General features: G+C 45.1%; 1 protein-coding gene across 6 annotated transcripts in view; it reads right to left on the reverse strand.

Moving 5' to 3' along the window:
- Nucleotides 1–19939, reverse strand: part of LOC139582700 (1-phosphatidylinositol 4,5-bisphosphate phosphodiesterase beta-1-like) — a 234110-nt gene that overhangs the window by 151444 nt on the left and 62727 nt on the right. For all 6 annotated transcript variants that reach the window (XR_011676403.1, XM_071412939.1, XM_071412938.1 and 3 more), the window contains exon 3: nt 11704–11772. Coding sequence is in view for 5 of the 6 variants with exons in the window: in XM_071412939.1 (XP_071269040.1) it covers nt 11704–11772 (69 nt within the window). In the remaining variant the exon portion in view is untranslated. The remainder of the gene's footprint in view (nt 1–11703; nt 11773–19939) is intronic.

Raw genomic sequence — 19939 nt, forward strand, 5'->3', positions numbered from 1 at the left:
ACTCGATTGTGGCTGATGTCTTTTAACACTAGAACCGCTAAAACAGTCAAACACATTTGTATTACCCTGACATTTTTAAAGTCTTGCCCTCCTCCATCCTTGACTTTTCCTTAATACGTCTATATAACACACTGTCGTTGTTAGAATCTTTATCACAAACAGAACTGGAGTTCTAACCAGTTTTAGGAGGGCATGTCATTTTTTTGAATTGTTTCCCAGTTGCCCCTCCTTCTCCCGACTTTAGGGCCTCTTCCGACAGTTGAAAGTGCCCCGCTGATAATCACCCAGATAATTGCTTCGAAACTATACCGAAATTAATTTCACACATCATGTATAACAACAGATTAAATAAATGAAGTAAAGTATGATGGGGAGAAAGGGGGAGAATGGGTGAGTGGGAAGCCAACGACGCATAATTATGTAATCACCAATTGTGAATGAAGAACAGGGCGGGCCATTCTATTGTACTGATCCACTCTAATTATAATCTTAAAATGGCATGTACCCAATATCAGTCCACCGAATCCAAGCAGTCTTATCAGTCTACTCTGACCTACCTGGAGTAGGCTACACAGTGAGAGCGAGCGCAATTGTACATGTTGAACGGCTTTCAATATCTGGGAAAATATCCACATTGGTCAGCAGCAGGTGCACGAGTGTCGGAGACCTTACTTTGGCAAGGGGAGACATCTTACCATGGACAATTTCTTAACTACACTGCCATCGGCGAACAATTTGCTTGCAAAGAAAACAAGTTTGGCTGTCACCATGAACAAAGTGAGACGGGAACTGCCTCCCTCTGCGCAAAATAAGGCACGTGCACAGGCGTTGTACTCCACAAAGAATAACAAGACAACGGGAACACAATTAAGCGAAAACCGGAAACTATTATGCACTACAACCAAACAAAGTGTGTCAAATGTGTTGTCAAGTGTTAGGACAAGGGATACCAGCTATATGAAATCCAACATGCCATTGAGTGAAAACGCACACAATATAAGCACACGCTGACAATAATTTAATTTGTTTTGACTGCTGTCATATTGCCACTTATATTCATTATAATGCCATTATTGTTTTTATGCCGAGTTTCACTATTTATCAAGGCCACTTGGTGCTTATAATTATATTTATTTTGTTGTTATAAAAAATAAACTGTTATCGTGTTCCAACACATGCTTTCTGTTTCATTCTTGTAACAAAGGCACTCCACAAATACAATTTATTGATCACTTGAAGTTTGTTATTAAAAAAAAAAAACGTATAGCCTACAGTAACATAAACGAATGAAAATGCTGTTGTGTTATTTGAGATAAAATAAAAATCGTATTCTACTGTTACCCAAGGCCTTCATAAACACAACCAAATTATTATTTTTGCGATTGCATATATGAAATATATGAATTACACTTTTAGAATGTTGCAGTCAGAATGACTGCTCTTTCGCTTGAAGGGTGTCCCTCGCGGCCCAGCGGTTCAAGTGTTAATCTTCCTATAGTGTGTCTATCTGGTTCCCTGGGAGCAGTCAGAATGATTCCCCCCATGGGAGGGAAAAATACATGTGTTTCATAGAGGAAGAACAATGACTTAATATTGAATGTTGGAGAAGTTATGGAGGTAGATAACGTTATGAAGTTATACAATTGGGAAATCAGAATTAAGTTAAAAGAATTTTGTTATGAAGAGGAAGTTATGAGGATCTAGTAATGTGGATCAAGCTATGATGATCAAGTTAGAAAGATCAAGTTATGAGAATCAAATTATGAGAATTAAGTTATGAGGTTTAGAGAATTTTTTTTGTGAGTGGCGAGGACAGGAACAGCCAGTTCCCTCTCAACTGTAATCTGGTCTAATAACAGACTTAATTTAAAATGGATTAAATAGAGATTTTTTTTTGTCACCGGCCTACACGCAATACCCCATAAAATCAAAGTGGAAATTAATTAAAAATGAAAAGCTGAAATATCTTGAGTCAATAAGTATTGAACCCCTTTGACACAGCAAGCCTAAATAACTTCAGGAGTAAAACATGTGCTTAACAAGTTATAATAAGTTGCATGGACTCACTCTGTGTGCAATAATAGTCTTTAACATGATTTTTGAATGAGTACCTCATCTCTGTACCCCACACATACAATTATCTGTATGGTCCCTCAGTTGAGCAGTGAATTTCAAACATAGATTCAACCACAAAGACCAGGTAGATGTGTAAAGAAAAAAGCAGATATTGAATATCTCTTTGAGCATGGTGAAGTTATGAATTACAGTTTGGATGGTGTATCAATACACCCAGTCACTACAAAGATACAGATTTCCTTCCTAACTCAGTTACCGGAGAGTAAGGAAACCGCTCAGGGTTTCATTAAAACAGTTACAGAGTTTAATGACTGTGATAGGAGAAAACTGAGGATGGATCAACAACATTGCACTGTAGTTACTTCCCAATACTAACCTAATTGACAGAGTGAAAAGAAGGAAGCCTGTACAGAATAAAAATATTCCAAAACATGCATCATGTTGGCAACTAAAGTAATACTGCAAAATAATGTGGCAAAGCATTTCGTTTTTTGTCCTAAATACAAAGTGTTATGTTCAGGTCAAATCCAATACAACACATTACTGAGTACCACTCTACATATTTACAAGCATAGTGGTGGCTGCATCATGTTATGGGTATGTTTATAATCTTTAGGGACTGGAGAGTTTTTCAGGATAAAGAAGAAACGGAATGGAGCAAAGCACAGGCAAAATCTTCTAGGAAAACCTGGTTCAGTCTGTTTGCCACCAGACACTGGGAGATGCATTATCCTCCTTTCAGCAGGATAATGACCTAAAACACAAGGCCAAATCTACGCTGGAGTTGACGTGTTACAGTTTTGACTTAAATCTGCTTGAAAATCTATGGAAACCTGAAAATGGCTGTTTAGCAATGATCAACAACAAATGTGACAGAACATGAATTATTTTGAAAAGAATAATAGGCAAATGTTTCCCAATTCCAGGTACGAAAATCTCTTAGAGACTTACCCAGAAAGGTGATTCTAACATGTATTGACTCAGGGGGTTGAATATTTATCTTATCGAGATATATTAGTGTTTTATTTTTCTCATTAATATTTCTTTCACTTTGACATTACATAGTATTTTGTGAAGATTGTTAAATTAAATCCATTTTAATCCCACTTTGTAATTATTTCTGAAGGCACTGTAGCTAAAGATACAGTGCCTTGCAAAAGTATTCACCCCCCTTGGCGTTTTTCCTATTTTGTTGCATTACAACCTGTAATTTAAATGGATTTTATTTGAATTTCATGTAATGGACATACACAAAATAGTCCAAATTGGTGAAGTGAAATGAAAAAAAATACTTGTTTATTTAAAAAAAAAAATGCAACCAATTACATTCAGAAGTCACATAATTAGTTAAATAAAGTCCACCTGTGTGCAATCTAAGATCACATGATCTGTCATATGATCTCGGTATATATACACCTGTTCTGAAAGGCCCCAGAGTCTGCAACACCACTAAGCAAGGGGCACCACCAAGCAAGCAGCACTATGAAGACCAAGGAGCTCTCCAAACAGGTCATGGACAAAGTTGTGGAGAAGTACAGATCAGGGTTGGGTTATAAAAAATATCAGAAACTTTGAACATCCCACGGAGCACCATTAAATCCATTATTAAAAATGGAAAGAATATGGCACCACAACAAACCTGCCAAGAGAGGGCCGCCCACCAAAACTCATGGACCAGACAACTAGGGCATTAATCAGAGAGGCAACAAAGAGACCAAAGATAACCGTGAAGGAGCTGCGAAGCTCCACAGAGGAGATTGGAGTATCTGTCCATAGGACCACTTTAAGACGTACACTCAACAGAGCTGGGCTTTACGGAAGAGTGGCCAGAAGAAAATAAGCAAACATGTTTGGTGTTCGCCAACAGGCATGTGGGAGACTCCCCAAACATATGGAAGAAGGTACTCTGGTCAGATGAGACTAAAATTGAGCTTTTTGGTCATCAAGGAAAACGCTATGTCTGGCGCAACCCAACACCTCTCATCACCCTGAGAACACCATCCCCGCAGTGAAGCATGGTGGTGGCTGCATCATGCTGTGGGGATGTTTTTCATCAGCAAGGACTGGGAAACTGGTCAAATTTGAAGGAATGATGGATGGTGCTAAATACAAGTAAATTCTTGAGGGAAACCTGTTTCAGTCTTCCAGAGATTTGAGACTGGGACGGAGGTTCATCTTCCAGCAGGACAATGACCTTAAGCATACTGATGAAGCAACACTCAAGTGGTATAAGGGGAAACATTTAAATGTCTTGGATTGGCCTAGTCAAAGCCCAGACCTCAATCCAATTGAGAATCTGTGGTATGACTTAAAGATTGCTGTACATCAGCGGAACCCATCCAACTTGCTGGAGCTGGAGCAGTTTTGCCTTGAAGAATTGGCAAAGATCCCAGTGGCTAGATGTGCCAAGCCTATAGAGACATACCCCAAGAGACTTGCAGCTGTAATTGCGGCAAAAGGTTGCGCTACAAAGTATTGACTTTGGAGGGGTGAATAGTTATGCATGCTCAAGTTTTCCGTTTTTTTGTCTTATTTCTTGCTTGTTTCACAATAAAAAATATTTTGCATCTTCAAAGTGGTAGGCATGTTGTGTAAATCAAATGATACAAACCCCCAAAAATCAATTTTAATTTCAGGTTGTAAGGCAACAAAATAGGAAAAATGCCAAGGGGGTGAATACTTTCGCAAGCCACTGTATACCAAACAATGAACACAAGCAGTTGTCTGTTATGAAGAATATGGAATCGTCAGCATTCTGTTTTACTTTTCTATATGCAATGCTACATATGTTGTGTCTTGTTGAAATGAACAAGTCTCTGGCGTTCCTACCTCACCTGTTTGTTATAGAACATACATGGTTCTTAATCACAAAGAATATAGAATCGTCAGATTCTATGTTTCTATACCCCTGGCATTTCCATCAGTACTGACCAGGCGGGCCTGTGTCTGTAAGAAACAGATCCCAGACGTAGACAACACAGCCGTGAAATCCCTGGCAAGCCTGTTTAGACACATCTGACCTTCATTAACTACACAACAGCCCATCTCACATCAACACTGTGTCGGGCTGGCTCTGTCTGTCTGCTACATCTAGCTGTTGTCTGAGATGACGCCACTCATCTTGAGGGACATTAAAGTAACCCACAAACCCACATAATAACCTATTTATAATTTAAAAAACAAACATTTGTTAGGGTGCTAGTGATGTTGCCTCTTGGCCAGGGCTCTCTCTGTCTCAATGGGACTGGCCTTGTTGAATAAATACAAATATGTTTTTATCTACCCTGTGTCCTTCCATAATAGAAGCAGGGACTTTGCTGTTCTTTATTGTAAAAGGAGGATTTGTATAATGAGGATGAGGCTGAGATAGAGGTACAAGCAGAGGTACAGTAGAGGATGAGGTAGAGGTAGAGACTCAAACACACCAGCTTGCTGGCTTGTTTACAGACATATTCAATCAATCCTTATCCCAGTCTGCTATTCCCACATGCTTCAAGAGGGCCACCATGTTAGTGTTCCCAAGAACACTATCATGAAGTGCTTTGAGAGACTAGTCAAGGACCATATCACCTCCACCCTACCTGACACCCTAGACCCACTCCAATTTGCTTACCGCCCCAATAGGTCCACAGACGACGCAATCGCAATCACACTGCACACTGCCCTAACCCATCTGGACAAGAGGAATACCTATGTAAGAATGCTGTTCATCGACTACAGCTCAGCATTTAACAACATAATACCCTCCAAACTCGTCACTAAGCTCGAGACCCTGGGTCTCGACTCCGCCCTGTGCAACTGGGTCCTGGACTTCCTGACGGGCCGCCCCCAGGTGGTGAGGGTAGGTAACAACATCTCCACCCCACTGATCCTCAACACTGGGGCCCCACAAGGGTGATTTCTCAGCCCTCTCCTGTACTCCCTGTACACCCATGACTGTGTGGCCATGCACGCCTCCAACTCAATCATCAAGTTTGCAGACGACACTACAGTGGTAGGCTTGATTACCAACAATGACGAGACGGCGTAAAGGGAGGAGGTGAGGGCCCTCGAAGTGTGGTGTCAGGAAAATAAACTCACACTCAATGTCAACAAAACATAGGAGATGATCGTGGACTTCAGAAAACAGCAGAGGGAGCTGCCCCCTATCCACATTGACGAGACAGTAGTGGAGAGGGTGGAAAGATTTCAGTTTCTCGGCGTACACATCACGGACAAACTGAAATGGTCCACCCACACAGACAGTGTGGTGAAGAAGGCACAGCAGCGACTCTTCAACCTCAGGAGGCTGAAGAAATTCGGCTTGTCACCAAAAACAAACACACACACACACACACACACACACACGCACGCACGCACGCACGCACACACACACACACACACACACACACTTACACACAAACACACACAGTACACGCCCTTGTGTCTTCATCAGTTATAATTGAATTGTATAATATTTAAAATTCTCCTTTGCCTCTGCAGTCAATGACATACCCCGACAAATCCTTACAAATGCTTAAAGCATTTTCGCAAAAATCCTTGATAATCTGAAAGAGAGATCACTTAGGATTCAAACCACGGCCCTACAGGTACACTATATACTGTAGCTGCACAACCCTTCAAACTAGAGGATTCGGCTATTTCAGCCACACCCGTTGCTGACAGGTGTATAAAATCGAGCACACAGCCATGCAATTTCCATAGACAAACATTGGCAGTAGAATGGCCTTACTGAAGAGCTCAGTGACTTTCAATGTGGCACCGTCATAAGATACCACCTTTCCAACAAGTCAGTTCATCAAATTTCTGCTAGAAATGCACCGGTCAGCATCGAAGTGGTAGGCCACAGATGCTCACAAAATGGGAACGGCGAGTGCAGAAGCACATAGCGACACTCACTACCAAGTTCCAAACTGCCTCTGGGAGCAACATCAGCACAAGAACTGTTCATCAGGGATCTTCATGAAGTGGGTTTCCATGGCCATGCAGCTGCACACAAGCCTAAGATCACCATGCACAATGCCAAGCGGCGGCTGGAGTGGTGTAAAGCTCGCCGCCATTGGACTCTGGAGCAGTGGACACTCGTTCTCTGGAATGATGAATCACGCTTCACCATCTGGCATTCGGACAAATCTGGGTTTGGCAGATGCCAGGAGAACGCTACCTGCCCCAATGCATAGTACCAACTGTAAAGTTTGGTGGAAGAGGAATAATGGTCTGGGGCTGTTTTCTTGGTAAGGGCTAGGCCCCTTAGTTCCAGTGAAGGGTAATCTTAACGCAACAGCTTACAATGACATTCTACATGATTCTGTGTTTCCAACTTTGTGGCAACAGTTTGGGGATAGCCGTTTCCTGTTTCAGCATGACAATGCCCCCGTGCACAAAACAAGGTCAATACAGAAATGGTTTGTTGAGAACGGTGTGGAAGATATTGACTGGCCTGCACAGAACCCTGACCTCAACCCCATCAAACACATTTGGGATGAATTGGAATGCCGACTGAGAACCAGGCCTAATTGCCAAACAATATGCTCTTGTGGCTGAATGGACGCAAGTCCCAGCAGCACTGTACCAACATCTAGTGGAAAGCCTTCCCAGAAGAGTGGAGGCTGTTATAGCAGCAAAGGGGGGACCAACTCCATATTAATGCCCATGATTTTTAAATGAGATGTTCGACGAGCAGGTGATTGTGGAAGAGATGTTTGACGAGCAGGTGTCCACATACTTTTGGTCATGTAGTGTATGTGCAGTGCAGTGCAGAGCATCAATAACTCACTGGTATTATCTCTGATTATTGCTTGTTGATTCTTTCTCTCTCACATATCTCTCCCTCTGCCTCAATTTCTTCCTCTCCTTCCCTTAATCCTCTTATTCCCTCTCCTCTCCATCCACTCCTTCTCCTTTGTAGCCTCCCCATCCCCTCTCTGACCTCACGGTAATAGCTGTCTACTGGTATCCATCTGACCCTTCCCATGGTAATATATTTTAGTGGTTCAGTGTCTCCTCTCAGCAGTTTAGAATACATCCTCAGGAGGTTCAGTGTCTCCTCTCAGCAGTTTAGAACACATCCTCAGGAGGTTCAGTGTCTCCTCTCAGCAGTTTAGAATACATCCTCAGGAGGTTCAGTGTCTCCTCTCAGTGGTTTAGAATACATCCTCAGGAGGTTCAGTGTCTCCTCTCAGTAGTTTAGAATACATCCTCAGGAGGTTCAGTGTCTCTCCTCTCAGCAGTTTAGAATACATCCTCAGGAGGTTCAGTGTCTCCTCTCAGCAGTTTAGAATACATCCTCAGGAGGTTCAGTGTCTCCTCTCAGCAGTTTAGAATACATCCTCAGGAGGTTCAGTGTCTCCTCTCAGCAGTTTAGAATACATCCTCAGAAGCAGGGCCTAAAATGAACACCAACCACCTGCCAAATGCGGGTAGATTTTGGCATTGGTGGGTAAGATGTCTATTTCACTAGCCACGTTGGCTGGTCTGTCAGGGATCCACTATGCAAGCATTTCACTCACATTTGTGAATAAAAATAGTCAAGTATGATCACATGTATAGTAAAATAAATGTTGCAGTAGCTGTTTTCAAAGTATTTCCGCCTTTTTGTTTCATAGCTAGTAAATTTATTGCACAAAGTCAAAGAACTACAAATCCTATATAGTCTACTCTACCTCGCGCTGCAACACTGCCTGGCTAGAGGTTGTGTGCATGTGAAGAGCTGAGTGAAAGGAGGGGGGAGTCACATCGTGCCAGGCTTTATCCGCTTTACTCAACTTGAGTGGGTTGAGTCACTGACGTGATCTTCCTGTCCGGTGGAGGAGATCTTCATGGGCTATACTCAGCCTTGTCTCCGGGTAGTAATTTGGTGGTCTGTTGATATCCCTCTAATGGTGTGAGGGCTGTGCTTTGGCAAAGTGGGTCGGGTTATATCCTCCTTGGTTTGCCCTGTCCGGTGGTATCGTCAGATGGGGCCACAGTGTCTCCCGACCCCTCCTGTCTCAGCCTCCAGTATTTATGCTGCAGTAGTTTGTGTCGGGGGCTAGGGTCAGTCTGCTATATCTGGAGTATTTCTCCTGTCTTATCCGGTGTCCTGTGTGAATTTAAGTATGCTCTCTCTAATTCTCTCTCTCTTTCTTTCTCTCTCTCTCTCTCGGAGGACCTGAGCCCTAGGACCATGCCTCAGGACTACCTGACCTGATGACTCCTTGCTGTCCCCAGTCCACCTGGCCGTGCTGCTGCTCCAGTTTCAACTGTTCTGCATGTGGCTGTGGAACCCTGACCTGTTCACCGGACGTGCTACCTGTCCCAGACCTGCTGTTTTCAACTCTCTAGAAACAGCAGGAGCGGTAGTGAAACTCTTAATGATCGGCTATGAAAAGCTAACTGACATTTACTCCTGAGGTGCTGACCTGTTACACCCTCGACAACCACTGTGATTATTATTATTTGACCCTGCTGGTCATCTATGAACATTTGAACATCTTGGCCATGTTCTGTTATAATCTCCACCCGGCACAGCCAGAAGAGGACTGGCCACCTCTCATAGCCTGGTTCCTCTCTTGTTTTCTTCCTAGGTTCTGGCCTTTCTAGTGAGTTTTTCTTAGCCACTGTGCTTCTACACCTGCATTGCTTGCTGTTTGGGGTTTTAGGCTGGGTTTCTGTACACTTTGTGACATCAGCTGACGTAAGAAGGGCTTTATATATAAATTTGATTGATTAAAGCTGCAATATTTAACTTTTCGGGTGACCTGACCAAATTCACATAGAAATGTCAGTTATAGATCTGTCAAACTCATTGAAAGCAAGTCTAAGAAGTGGTAGACCTGTTCTATGTAAGCTATTTCTATGCTTCCCGTTCTTTAGTTTAGTTTTTGCGTCTCTTACTTCCGGTTTTGTACACCAGCTGAAAATACTATTTTTGGTTATTGAAAATATATTTCACAGCGGTTTAGATAATACAATGATTATCTGCACTGCTTGTTTTGTCACATAAACTGAAATTAGGCGAACTATTCGAATTTTTGTAACCAGGAAATGGTGGAGCGATTTTTGCATATTGCACCTTTAAAGTGAGACATGAATGGCCAGAGAGCCATAGAGAATTCTATATTTGGCCTGGAATTGTCCCCAAATATGCCTGACAGATTCTCTGACGGTTGCAGATAGTTTGCCAATGTGAGAATGCGTACATATTCCTATGAGATTGGTCACAACCAACTCAAATTCAGTTTGGCATCAAAAGCAACAGCTGCCAGTGTGTTGGGATGCATCATTAGCAGGCTGTCTGCTCTTCAGTCTGCTCTTAGAAGGAGAGCATCACAAAGGTCCATTCCATCCAAATACTACAATTTAATATGTTGTTGTTTACCATAGCAATTAGTGATTCGTGCCAACGGTCGTTATGTCAAAGTCTCCTTGACTCCTGGTGTAGCAGCTGTAGCCAGAATGAGACACTCAGACACACCCAAGGCCATGACATTGCTCAATAACACTAGGCTGTGCCTCGTTTGAAGTAGTGCTTGTTTATATGTTGTCTGTTTATGTGTCGAGGGTTTTGGAGCATAGCAAAGGAATTTGCTTTGTAAAAATGACAAGACAATAAATATTCTGTTCTGTTCTATACTATTCCCAATGCCAGTCTGGCAGATCTGACTAATCTGGGGGTATTTCTGTGTGCAAATGAGTACACACGCACATACCATTGTACAGTGATATCCAGTTCTGTATCCATCTGCAGATATATTCAAATGTCCGTGTCAGATCCCTACAGCAAACAGAGCCGTGTCTCTCTCTTCCTCTTTCACCTCATATTCCTGTCCAGCCTCCATAAAACAAAAAAAATATCCTATTAGCTTGTCTGTCTTCCAGTATTTCTCATAAAGCCCTGTTATATATCCTATTTGCTTGTCTGTCTTCCAGTATTTCTCATAAAGCCCTGTTATATCCTATTTGCTCGTCTGTCTTCCAGTATTTCTCATAAAGCCCTGTTATATCCTATTTGCTCGTCTGTCTTCCAGTATTTCTCATAAAGCCCTGTTATATCCTATTTGCTCGTCTGTCTTCCAGTATTTCTCATAAAGCCCTGTTATATCCTATTTGCTCGTCTGTCTTCCAGTATTTCTCATAAAGCCCTGTTATATCCTATTTGCTCGTCTGTCTTCCAGTATTTCTCATAAAGCCCTGTTATATCCTATTTGCTCGTCTGTCTTCCAGTATTTCTCATAAAGCCCTGTTATATCCTATTTGCTCGTCTGTCTTCCAGTATTTCTCATAAAGCCCTGTTATATCCTATTTGCTCGTCTGTCTTCCAGTATTTCTCATAAAGCCCTGTTATATCCTATTTGCTCGTCTGTCTTCCAGTATTTCTCATAAAGCCCTGTTATAAACTTTGGAACTGAGTTTTTGGCAGAACGACAATAAGGCTGTGTTTAGACAGGAAGGCCAATTCTGATATTTTTTTCACTAATTGGTCTTTTGACCAATCAGATCAGTTCTGGAAAAGATCTGATGTGATCTTTTTAGTGGAATTAGTGGAAAAAAGATCAGAATTGGTCTGCTTGTCTAAGATACACAGATGTACATCTGAATCTAATTGAATCGTGCACTGAGCAGAAATCACTGGCCCGACTGACTTACCTTTGGCGTTTTTGTGCATTTTCCATTCCTGGCGTCCTTGATGTAGGCAATGTCCAGGAGATCAGTGTCCTGTAAACAAGCAACAGAAATAGAGTGATAAGATTCAGTCACATGTGGGTTTGTCCAGTGTGCGTGTGTGTGCACGTGTGTAAGATAGTGGATAGGAAACACATCAGCCTTTGTGGCCTGGGGGAACCCTTTGGAGAGGATGTGATGTGTATCACCTAGTCTAGAAACACAAACACTCACTGTCATAGAGTAACACACTCACTCTCGTACAGTAACACACTCACTCTCGTACAGTAACACACTCACTGTCGTACAGTAACACACTCACTGTCGTACAGTAACACACTCACTGTCGTACAGTAACACTCTCACTGTCGTACAGTAACACACTCACTCTCGTACAGTAACACACTCACTGTCGTACAGTAACACACTCACTGTTGTACAGTAACACACTCACTGTCGTACAGTAACACTCTCACTGTCGTACAGTAACACACTCACTGTCGTACAGTAACACTCTCACTGTCGTACAGTAACACACTCACTGTCGTACAGTAACACACTCACTGTCGTACAGTAACACACTCGCTGTCGTACAGTAGCACACTCGCTGTCGTACAGTAGCACACTCACTGTCGTACAGTAACACACTCACTGTCGTACAATAACACACTCACTGTCGTACAGTAACACACTCACTGTCGTACAGTAGCACACTCACTGTCGTACAATAACACTCTTGTGTGTTAGCAGTAGCAATTAGGACACAAGTAGGTAACACATATCCCTAAGTGGACTGATGTCCTGCCAAACAGTGGATACACACACTCATCAGTACACACACACACACACACACACACACACACACACACACACACACACACACACACACACACACACACACACACACACACACACACACACACACACACACACACACACACACACACACACACACACACACACACATACACACACACAGTGACGATGTACCTGTGATCTTTTTCTCTCATTCTCTCCTCACAAATGGAGTGCTGTTTGTTGCAGACATTGCTAGCTTTCTACAGTCTGATATCGCTAGTCCCATCAAACAATCTTGCATTGTGAAAAGAACGCCAGAGTCTCACTTACTGTAGGCCTATTTGGAAAGTAATGATTAGTATTTGTCTTCTTTTTGTTTGGTAACACCAACCTGTCTCTCACCTCCGCTCAGAAATGGCTACGAGGGGAGCAGCACACGCCGGTCAAGTTTACGACTCTATCCACAGGTTTTGCACCTTTCGTTATTTGGTGTGTGTTGACATCCTACGTAGTGTATGTGTATATTAGCACTCTGACTAGGCTGGGCTGAATGACTAGAGGTCAATGTAGCAGGCCATTACAGGGTTCTACTCAAGCCTTACTCTCAACGAAGCATCTCTCTTTCTCTTTCTCTCTCTCTCTACCTCTGCTCTCTCCTTTTCTCTCCCTCTCTCTTGCTAATGAAAGAAGGATATGAGGAAGGAACCATATTTTGATTTACATATGTCTCTCTCCACCAGGGCTCTCACTAACCACATCTGAAATAACACAGCACCCCTGCTCCGAATGTAGGTTTAGACTTCACTAAGGATCCATTATTGATTCAGAATTCCACATTCCATTTGAGAGTTCCAGTTCCACGGTCTTAGCTAGTCTAAAAGCACTGTTGATGTTACTCAAAGTGGGGGCACTGAAATATTGACAATACATAGAGGCATTGGAGGCGGCCTGACATTGGCAAGTGTTCTAGTTCTCGGTCTATGGGATTAAAATAATACAATTACATTTACATTTAAGGGAGCACCCCCCCCTATCCAAATCGACGGGACAGCAGTGCAGAACGTGGAAAGTTTTATGTTCCTCGGTGTACATATCACCGACAAACTGAAATTGTCCACGCACACAGACAGTGTGGTGAAGAAGGCGCAATAGCGCCTCTTCAACCTCAGGAGGCTGAAGAAATTCGGCTTGTCACCAAAAGCACTCACAAACTTCTACAGATGCACAATCGAGAGCATCCTGTCGGGCTGTATCACCGCCTGGTACGGCAACTGCTCCGCCCACAACCGTAAGGCTCTCCAGAGGGTAGTGAGGTCTGCAGAACGCATCACCGGGGGCAAACTACCTGCCCTCCAGGACACCTACACCACCCGATGTCACAGGAAGGCCATAAAGATCATCAAGGACAACAACCACCCAAGCCACTGCCTGTTCACCCCGCTATCATCCAGAAGGCGAGGTCAGTACAGGTGCATCAAAGCAGGGACCGAGAGACTGAAAAACAGCTTCTATCTCAAGGCCATCAGACTGTTAAACAGCCACCACTAACATTTAGCGGCCGCTGCCAACATACTGACTCAACTCCAGCCACTTTAAAAATGGGAATTGATGGAAATTATGTAAAAATGTACCACTAGCCACTTTAAACAATGCCACTTAATATAATGTTTACATACCCTACATTACCCATCTCATATGTATATGTATATACTGTACTCTATATCATCTACTGCATCTTGCCATCTTTATGTAATACATGTACCTGTCAGGTTTTGGCCAGGACTGTTCTGGTTTTTTGTCACTAGATGTCCCCATTGCACCTTTTTTGTACCTTTTGTTTTTCCCTTGCTCTATTATTGTTTGCACCTGTATGTCGTTCCCTTGTTAGTATTTAATCCCTGTGTGTTCCTTAGTTCCTTGCTCAGTGTTTGTATGTTAGCACCCAGCCCCAGCCCAAGCCTTGTTGTGAACATATATTTTTCTCTTGTTGGATTTTCCAGAGGTTCTCTGGTTTTGTTCTTTTGTATTTTGGATTAGTCTTTTAGGTTTGTTTTTTCCCTTGCTGTTTTTACCACTTTGTGGATTTTCTTTGTATTTTGGAAGTTATCTATTTTTTATTAAACCACCATCTCTAGTACTGCTGTGTCTGCCTCATCTTCTGGGTTCTGCCGATTTAGTGACTGTTTCTAGCACCGGGTCCTGACAGAAACACTGAGCCATTAAAATGAACCCAGAGGCAGCCAGTACCCAGGACTTTTTTCCCATGCTGTCCCACCACGAGGGGACTGTCCAACGTCACGAAGCTGCTCTGGTTCAGCAAGAGGCCTTAATGGCTGGACATTCTCAACTTCTGTCGGAGATGATGACTTCCATAAAGCAGATTTCTGATCAACTTTCTCCTGCAACCGCTTCTGCTCCAGTTCATCAGATTCAAGTGCCCGTGGCAGTTAACCCCCTGGCTGAACCTCGTCTGCCGCCTCCCCAACGGTTCTCAGGTGATCCGAGTGGTTGTAAGGGGTTTTTCACCCAATGTTCTCTCTCCTTCGAGCTGCAACCCTCGTCATTTCCCACCGACCGGTCCAAGATAGCATATATCATCACCCTGCTGTCGGAAAAAGCCCTAGCCTGGGCTACTGCTGTGTGGGATGCCCAAAGTCCCTGCTGTGCCAGCTACTCTACCTTTGCTGAAGAATTCAAGCGAGTGTTTCAAGGTCCTACCAGCGGTCCTGACTCAGCCAAACAGCTCCTGACTCTCCGCCAAGGTCGGCGCAGCGTGACGGACTATGCCATCCAGTTCCGCACGGTGGCAGCAGCGAGTGGCTGGAATGACGAGGCGCTCACAGTGTGCTTTTTGAAGGGTCTTTCCGACACCATCCAAGATGAACTGGCCACTCGGGAACCACCGGACAACCTCGAGTCCCTGATCAAGTTGGCTTCACGCATAGACCAGCGTCAGAGAGAGAGAGCTCAACCGTAGATCTCTCACCCTAGCTCCTATCGGTCCCAGCTCCGAGTCTCCACCTTTATCCCCGCTGACTCCACCGGAACCCATGCAGGTTGGACGCATCTCCCAGGCTGAGAGAGACCGCCGGATGAGGGAGCGATGCTGTCTATATTGCGGCAAACCGGGCCATTTCCTCTCCACGTGTCCCGGGCTCCAGGGAAAACGCACTCTCCCGTGCAGGCCTGGGAGGACTGTAACGGGAAACATAACCTCCTCCCATCCATCCAACTCCCGCCTGCTCATTCCAGTTACCCTTTCCTGGGACAACCACGAGCTTCCCCTTCAAGCCTTGGTAGACTCTGGAGCCGCAGGTAACTTCATGGATGGTGTCTGGGCGAAGGAGAATGGCGTTCCCTCTGAACCTCTAAGTGACCCCATAAGGGTTACTACGTTGGATGGAAGCCCTTTGGGATCTGGACTTGTCACTCGTGTCACTACCCCCTTGCGTCTTTCAGTTTCCCAACACCAGGAAGTGATGAACTTTCATCTGACCTCGTGTTCCGAGTTCCCTCTCGTCCTTGGATACCCCTGGCTTCACAGCCATAACCCTCACATCGACTGGTCTGTGGGCACTATCAAGCAGTGGGGTCCTACGTGCCAAGCCACTTGTATCTTCCCAAGTTCCCCGAGTTCCCCTCCCGAGTCTCTAGAATCCATCGACCTGTCCCGAGTTCCCGAGTGTTACCATGACCTCAAACCGGTATTTAGCAAACAGAGGGCCACCAAACTACCACCCCATAGACCTTACGATTGCCCCATCGACCTGTTTCCGGGCACCTGCCCCCCCAGGGGTCGGATCTTTTCCCTATCTCCTCCCGAACGAGCTGCTATGGATACCTACATCAAGGACGCTCTGGCAGCAGGCCTCATGCGTCCATCCACCTCGCCGGCGGGAGCAGGGTTTTTCTTTGTGGCCAAAAAAGACGGGGGATTACGTCCTTGCATCGACTACCGGGGACTTAATGCCATAACCGTCCGTAACCGCTACCCGCTACCCCTTATGGCCACAGCCTTTGAGCTGCTCCAGGAAGCAGTGGTCTTCACTAAGCTTGACCTGCGGAACGCATACCATCTTGTGCGGATCAAACCCGGTGACGAGTGGAAGACCGCTTTCAACACGCCTACTGGTCACTACGAATACTTGGTGATGCCCTTCGGCCTGACCAACGCCCCGGCTGTGTTCCAAGCGCTCATAAACGATGTGCTTAGGGATATGCTTAACATTTTCGTGTTTGTTTACTTGGATGACATCCTCATCTTTTCGAGCTCCCTTCAAGAACACACTAAGCATGTCAGACAAGTGCTCAAACGCCTCCTAGACAGCCATTTGTACGTTAAGCCGGAGAAGTGTGAATTCCATTCCTCTCGAGTACAGTTCCTGGGATTTGTAGTGGAACCCGGTCGAGTCCAGATGGACCCCAAGAAGGTAGGGGCGGTAGCAGATTGGCCCACCCCCAAGTCCGTTAAGGAAGTTCAGCGTTTCCTGGGCTTCACTAACTTCTACCGCAAGTTCATCAAGAACTTCAGCTCGGTGGCAGCCCCTCTCTCAGCTTTAACCAAGGGTGGCAACACAAGGTTTCTGTGGGGAAGAGAAGCTGAGACGGCCTTCCAAGGACTCAAGCAGCGCATCCTCTCTGCTCCCATCCTGACACTACCGACGGCGGATGAACCTTTTGTGGTGGAGGTAGACGCATCAGAGGTTGGTGTTGGAGCTGTCCTGTCTCAGAGGGGTGAAGACAAGAGGCTTCATCCTTGCGCCTTCTTCTCTCACCGGCTTACCCCGGCCGAGAGGAATTACGATGTGGGGGATCGTGAACTCCTAGCGGTTAAGATGGCATTGAAGGAATGGAGACACTGGCTCGAGGGGGCTTCTCAACCGTTTCAAGTGCTTACGGACCACAAAAATCTGGAGTATATCCAGCAGGCGAAGCGGTTGAACTCCAGACAAGCTCGATGGTCTCTTTTCTTCAGCCGATTCCAGTTTATTCTCACCTATAGACCCGGGTCGAAGAATCTCAAACCGGATGCCTTGTCACGAGTCTACTCTCCTGCCATTCGAGAAGATACTGACATGACTGTTCTTCCTGCCGCTAAGATCGTGGCTCCGATCTCGTGGCAAGTGGAGGATACCGTGAAACAAGCTCAAGCCATCGAACCGGGCCCTGGAGGAGGTCCTGCTAATCGGTTGTTTGTTCCCAAGGCAGCAAGGTCCCAAGTCCTTCTGTGGGGGCACTCCTCTCGCCTCACCTGTCACCCGGGCGTAGGTCGCACCTTGGAGTTCATCCAGCGTAAGTTCTGGTGGCCCACCATAAAAGAAGACGTTGCCACTTTCGTCAAGGCCTGTTCCGTGTGCTGCCAGGGCAAATCTTCTCACCTCCGCCCTCAAGGACTCCTTCACCCTTTATCTATTCCCCACCGACCCTGGTCCCATATCTCGCTGGACTTTATTACTGGCCTTCCTCCGTCCCATGGTAATACTACGATCCTAGTCATCATCGACAGGTTTTCTAAGGCGGCCAGGTTTGTTCCCTTGACCAAATTACCTTCTGCCAAGGAAACAGCTGAGTTGGTGATTAACCATGTGTTCCGAATCTTTGGCATCCCGCAAGATATGGTTTCCGACAGAGGTCCCCAGTTCGCCTCAAGGTTTTGGAAGGCCTTCTGCCAACTCATAGGGGCCACGGCCAGTTTATCTTCAGGGTACCATCCGGAGTCCAACGGCCAAACTGAGAGGATGAATCAGGAGCTGGAAACCACCCTCAGATGTATGGTTTCCAACAACCCATCCACATGGTCATCCTTCATTGTTTGGGCTGAGTACGCGCACAACACCTTGTGCTCCTCCTCCACTGGTATATCCCCGCACGAGTGTCAGTTTGGCTATGCTCCTCTATTGTTCCCGGACCAGGAGGCAGAAGTCAGAGTGCCTTCAGCCTCGAGGTTCATCAGACGCTGTCGGCTTACGTGGAAGAAGGCCCGTCTTAATCTTCTGCGTTCCTCTCAGCAGTACCAACGACAAGCCAACAGACGTCGCCGTCCCGGTCCTACCCTGTACCCCGGCCAGAGAGTATGGCTCTCAACAAAAAACTTACCGCTACGGGTGGAGTCTCGCAAGCTGTCCCAGAGATTCATCGGACCCTTTAAGATTGCCAGGAGAGTCAATCCCGTTACTTTTTGCCTGCACTTACCCAGATCCCTTAAAATCAATCCCACATTTCACATTTCTTTATTAAAACCTGTTGTTTTTTCTCCCCTTATTCCGGCAGGCAGACCTCCCCCTCCGCCCCGTGTCATCGGAGGCCAGTCGGCTTATACCGTCCACCGGATACTGGACTCCCGCCGGGTGCAGCGGTCCTGGCAGTATCTGGTGGACTGGGAAGGCTACGGTCCCGAGGAGCGCTCCTGGGTTCCTGCCAAGGACATACTGGACCCTGACCTCATTCGTCAGTTCAGGGCCCTCCACCCTGAGAAGGCTGGTAGGAACGTCAGGAGCCGTTCCTAGGAGGGGGATTCTGTCAGGTTTTGGCCAGGACTGTTCTGGTTTTTTGTCACTAGATGTCCCCATTGCACCTTTTTTGTACCTTTTGTTTTTCCCTTGCTCTATTATTGTTTGCACCTGTATGTCGTTCCCTTGTTAGTATTTAATCCCTGTGTGTTCCTTAGTTCCTTGCTCAGTGTTTGTATGTTAGCACCCAGCCCCAGCCCAAGCCTTGTTGTGAACATATATTTTTCTCTTGTTGGATTTTCCAGAGGTTCTCTGGTTTTGTTCTTTTGTATTTTGGATTAGTCTTTTAGGTTTGTTTTTTCCCTTGCTGTTTTTACCACTTTGTGGATTTTCTTTGTATTTTGGAAGTTATCTATTTTTTATTAAACCACCATCTCTAGTACTGCTGTGTCTGCCTCATCTTCTGGGTTCTGCCGATTTAGTGACTGTTTCTAGCACCGGGTCCTGACAGTACCACTAGCCACTTTAAACTATGCCACTTTATGTTTACATACCCTACAGTACTCATCTCATATGTATATACCGTACTCTATACCATCTACTGCATCTTGCCTATGCCGTTCTGTACCATCACTCATTCATATATCTTTATGTACATATTCTTTATCCCTTTACACTTGTGTGTATAAGGTAATAGTTGTGGAATTGTTAGGTTAGATTACTTGTTGTTATTACTGCATTGTCGGAACTAGAAGCACAAGCATTTCGCTACACTCGCATTAACATCTGCTAACCATGTGTATGTGACTAATAAAATTTGATTTGATTTGATCCATGGCTTCTGGTTGGAGTATGTACGTACAGTCACTGTGGGAACGACGTCCTCGATGCACTTATTGATAAAGCCAGTGACTGATGTGGTGTATTCCTCAATGCCATTGGAAGAATCCCGGAACATGTTCCAGTCTGTGATA

This window comes from Salvelinus alpinus, chromosome 8 (assembly GCF_045679555.1).
Source record: "Salvelinus alpinus chromosome 8, SLU_Salpinus.1, whole genome shotgun sequence".
Taxonomy (NCBI): Eukaryota; Metazoa; Chordata; class Actinopteri; order Salmoniformes; family Salmonidae; genus Salvelinus; species Salvelinus alpinus.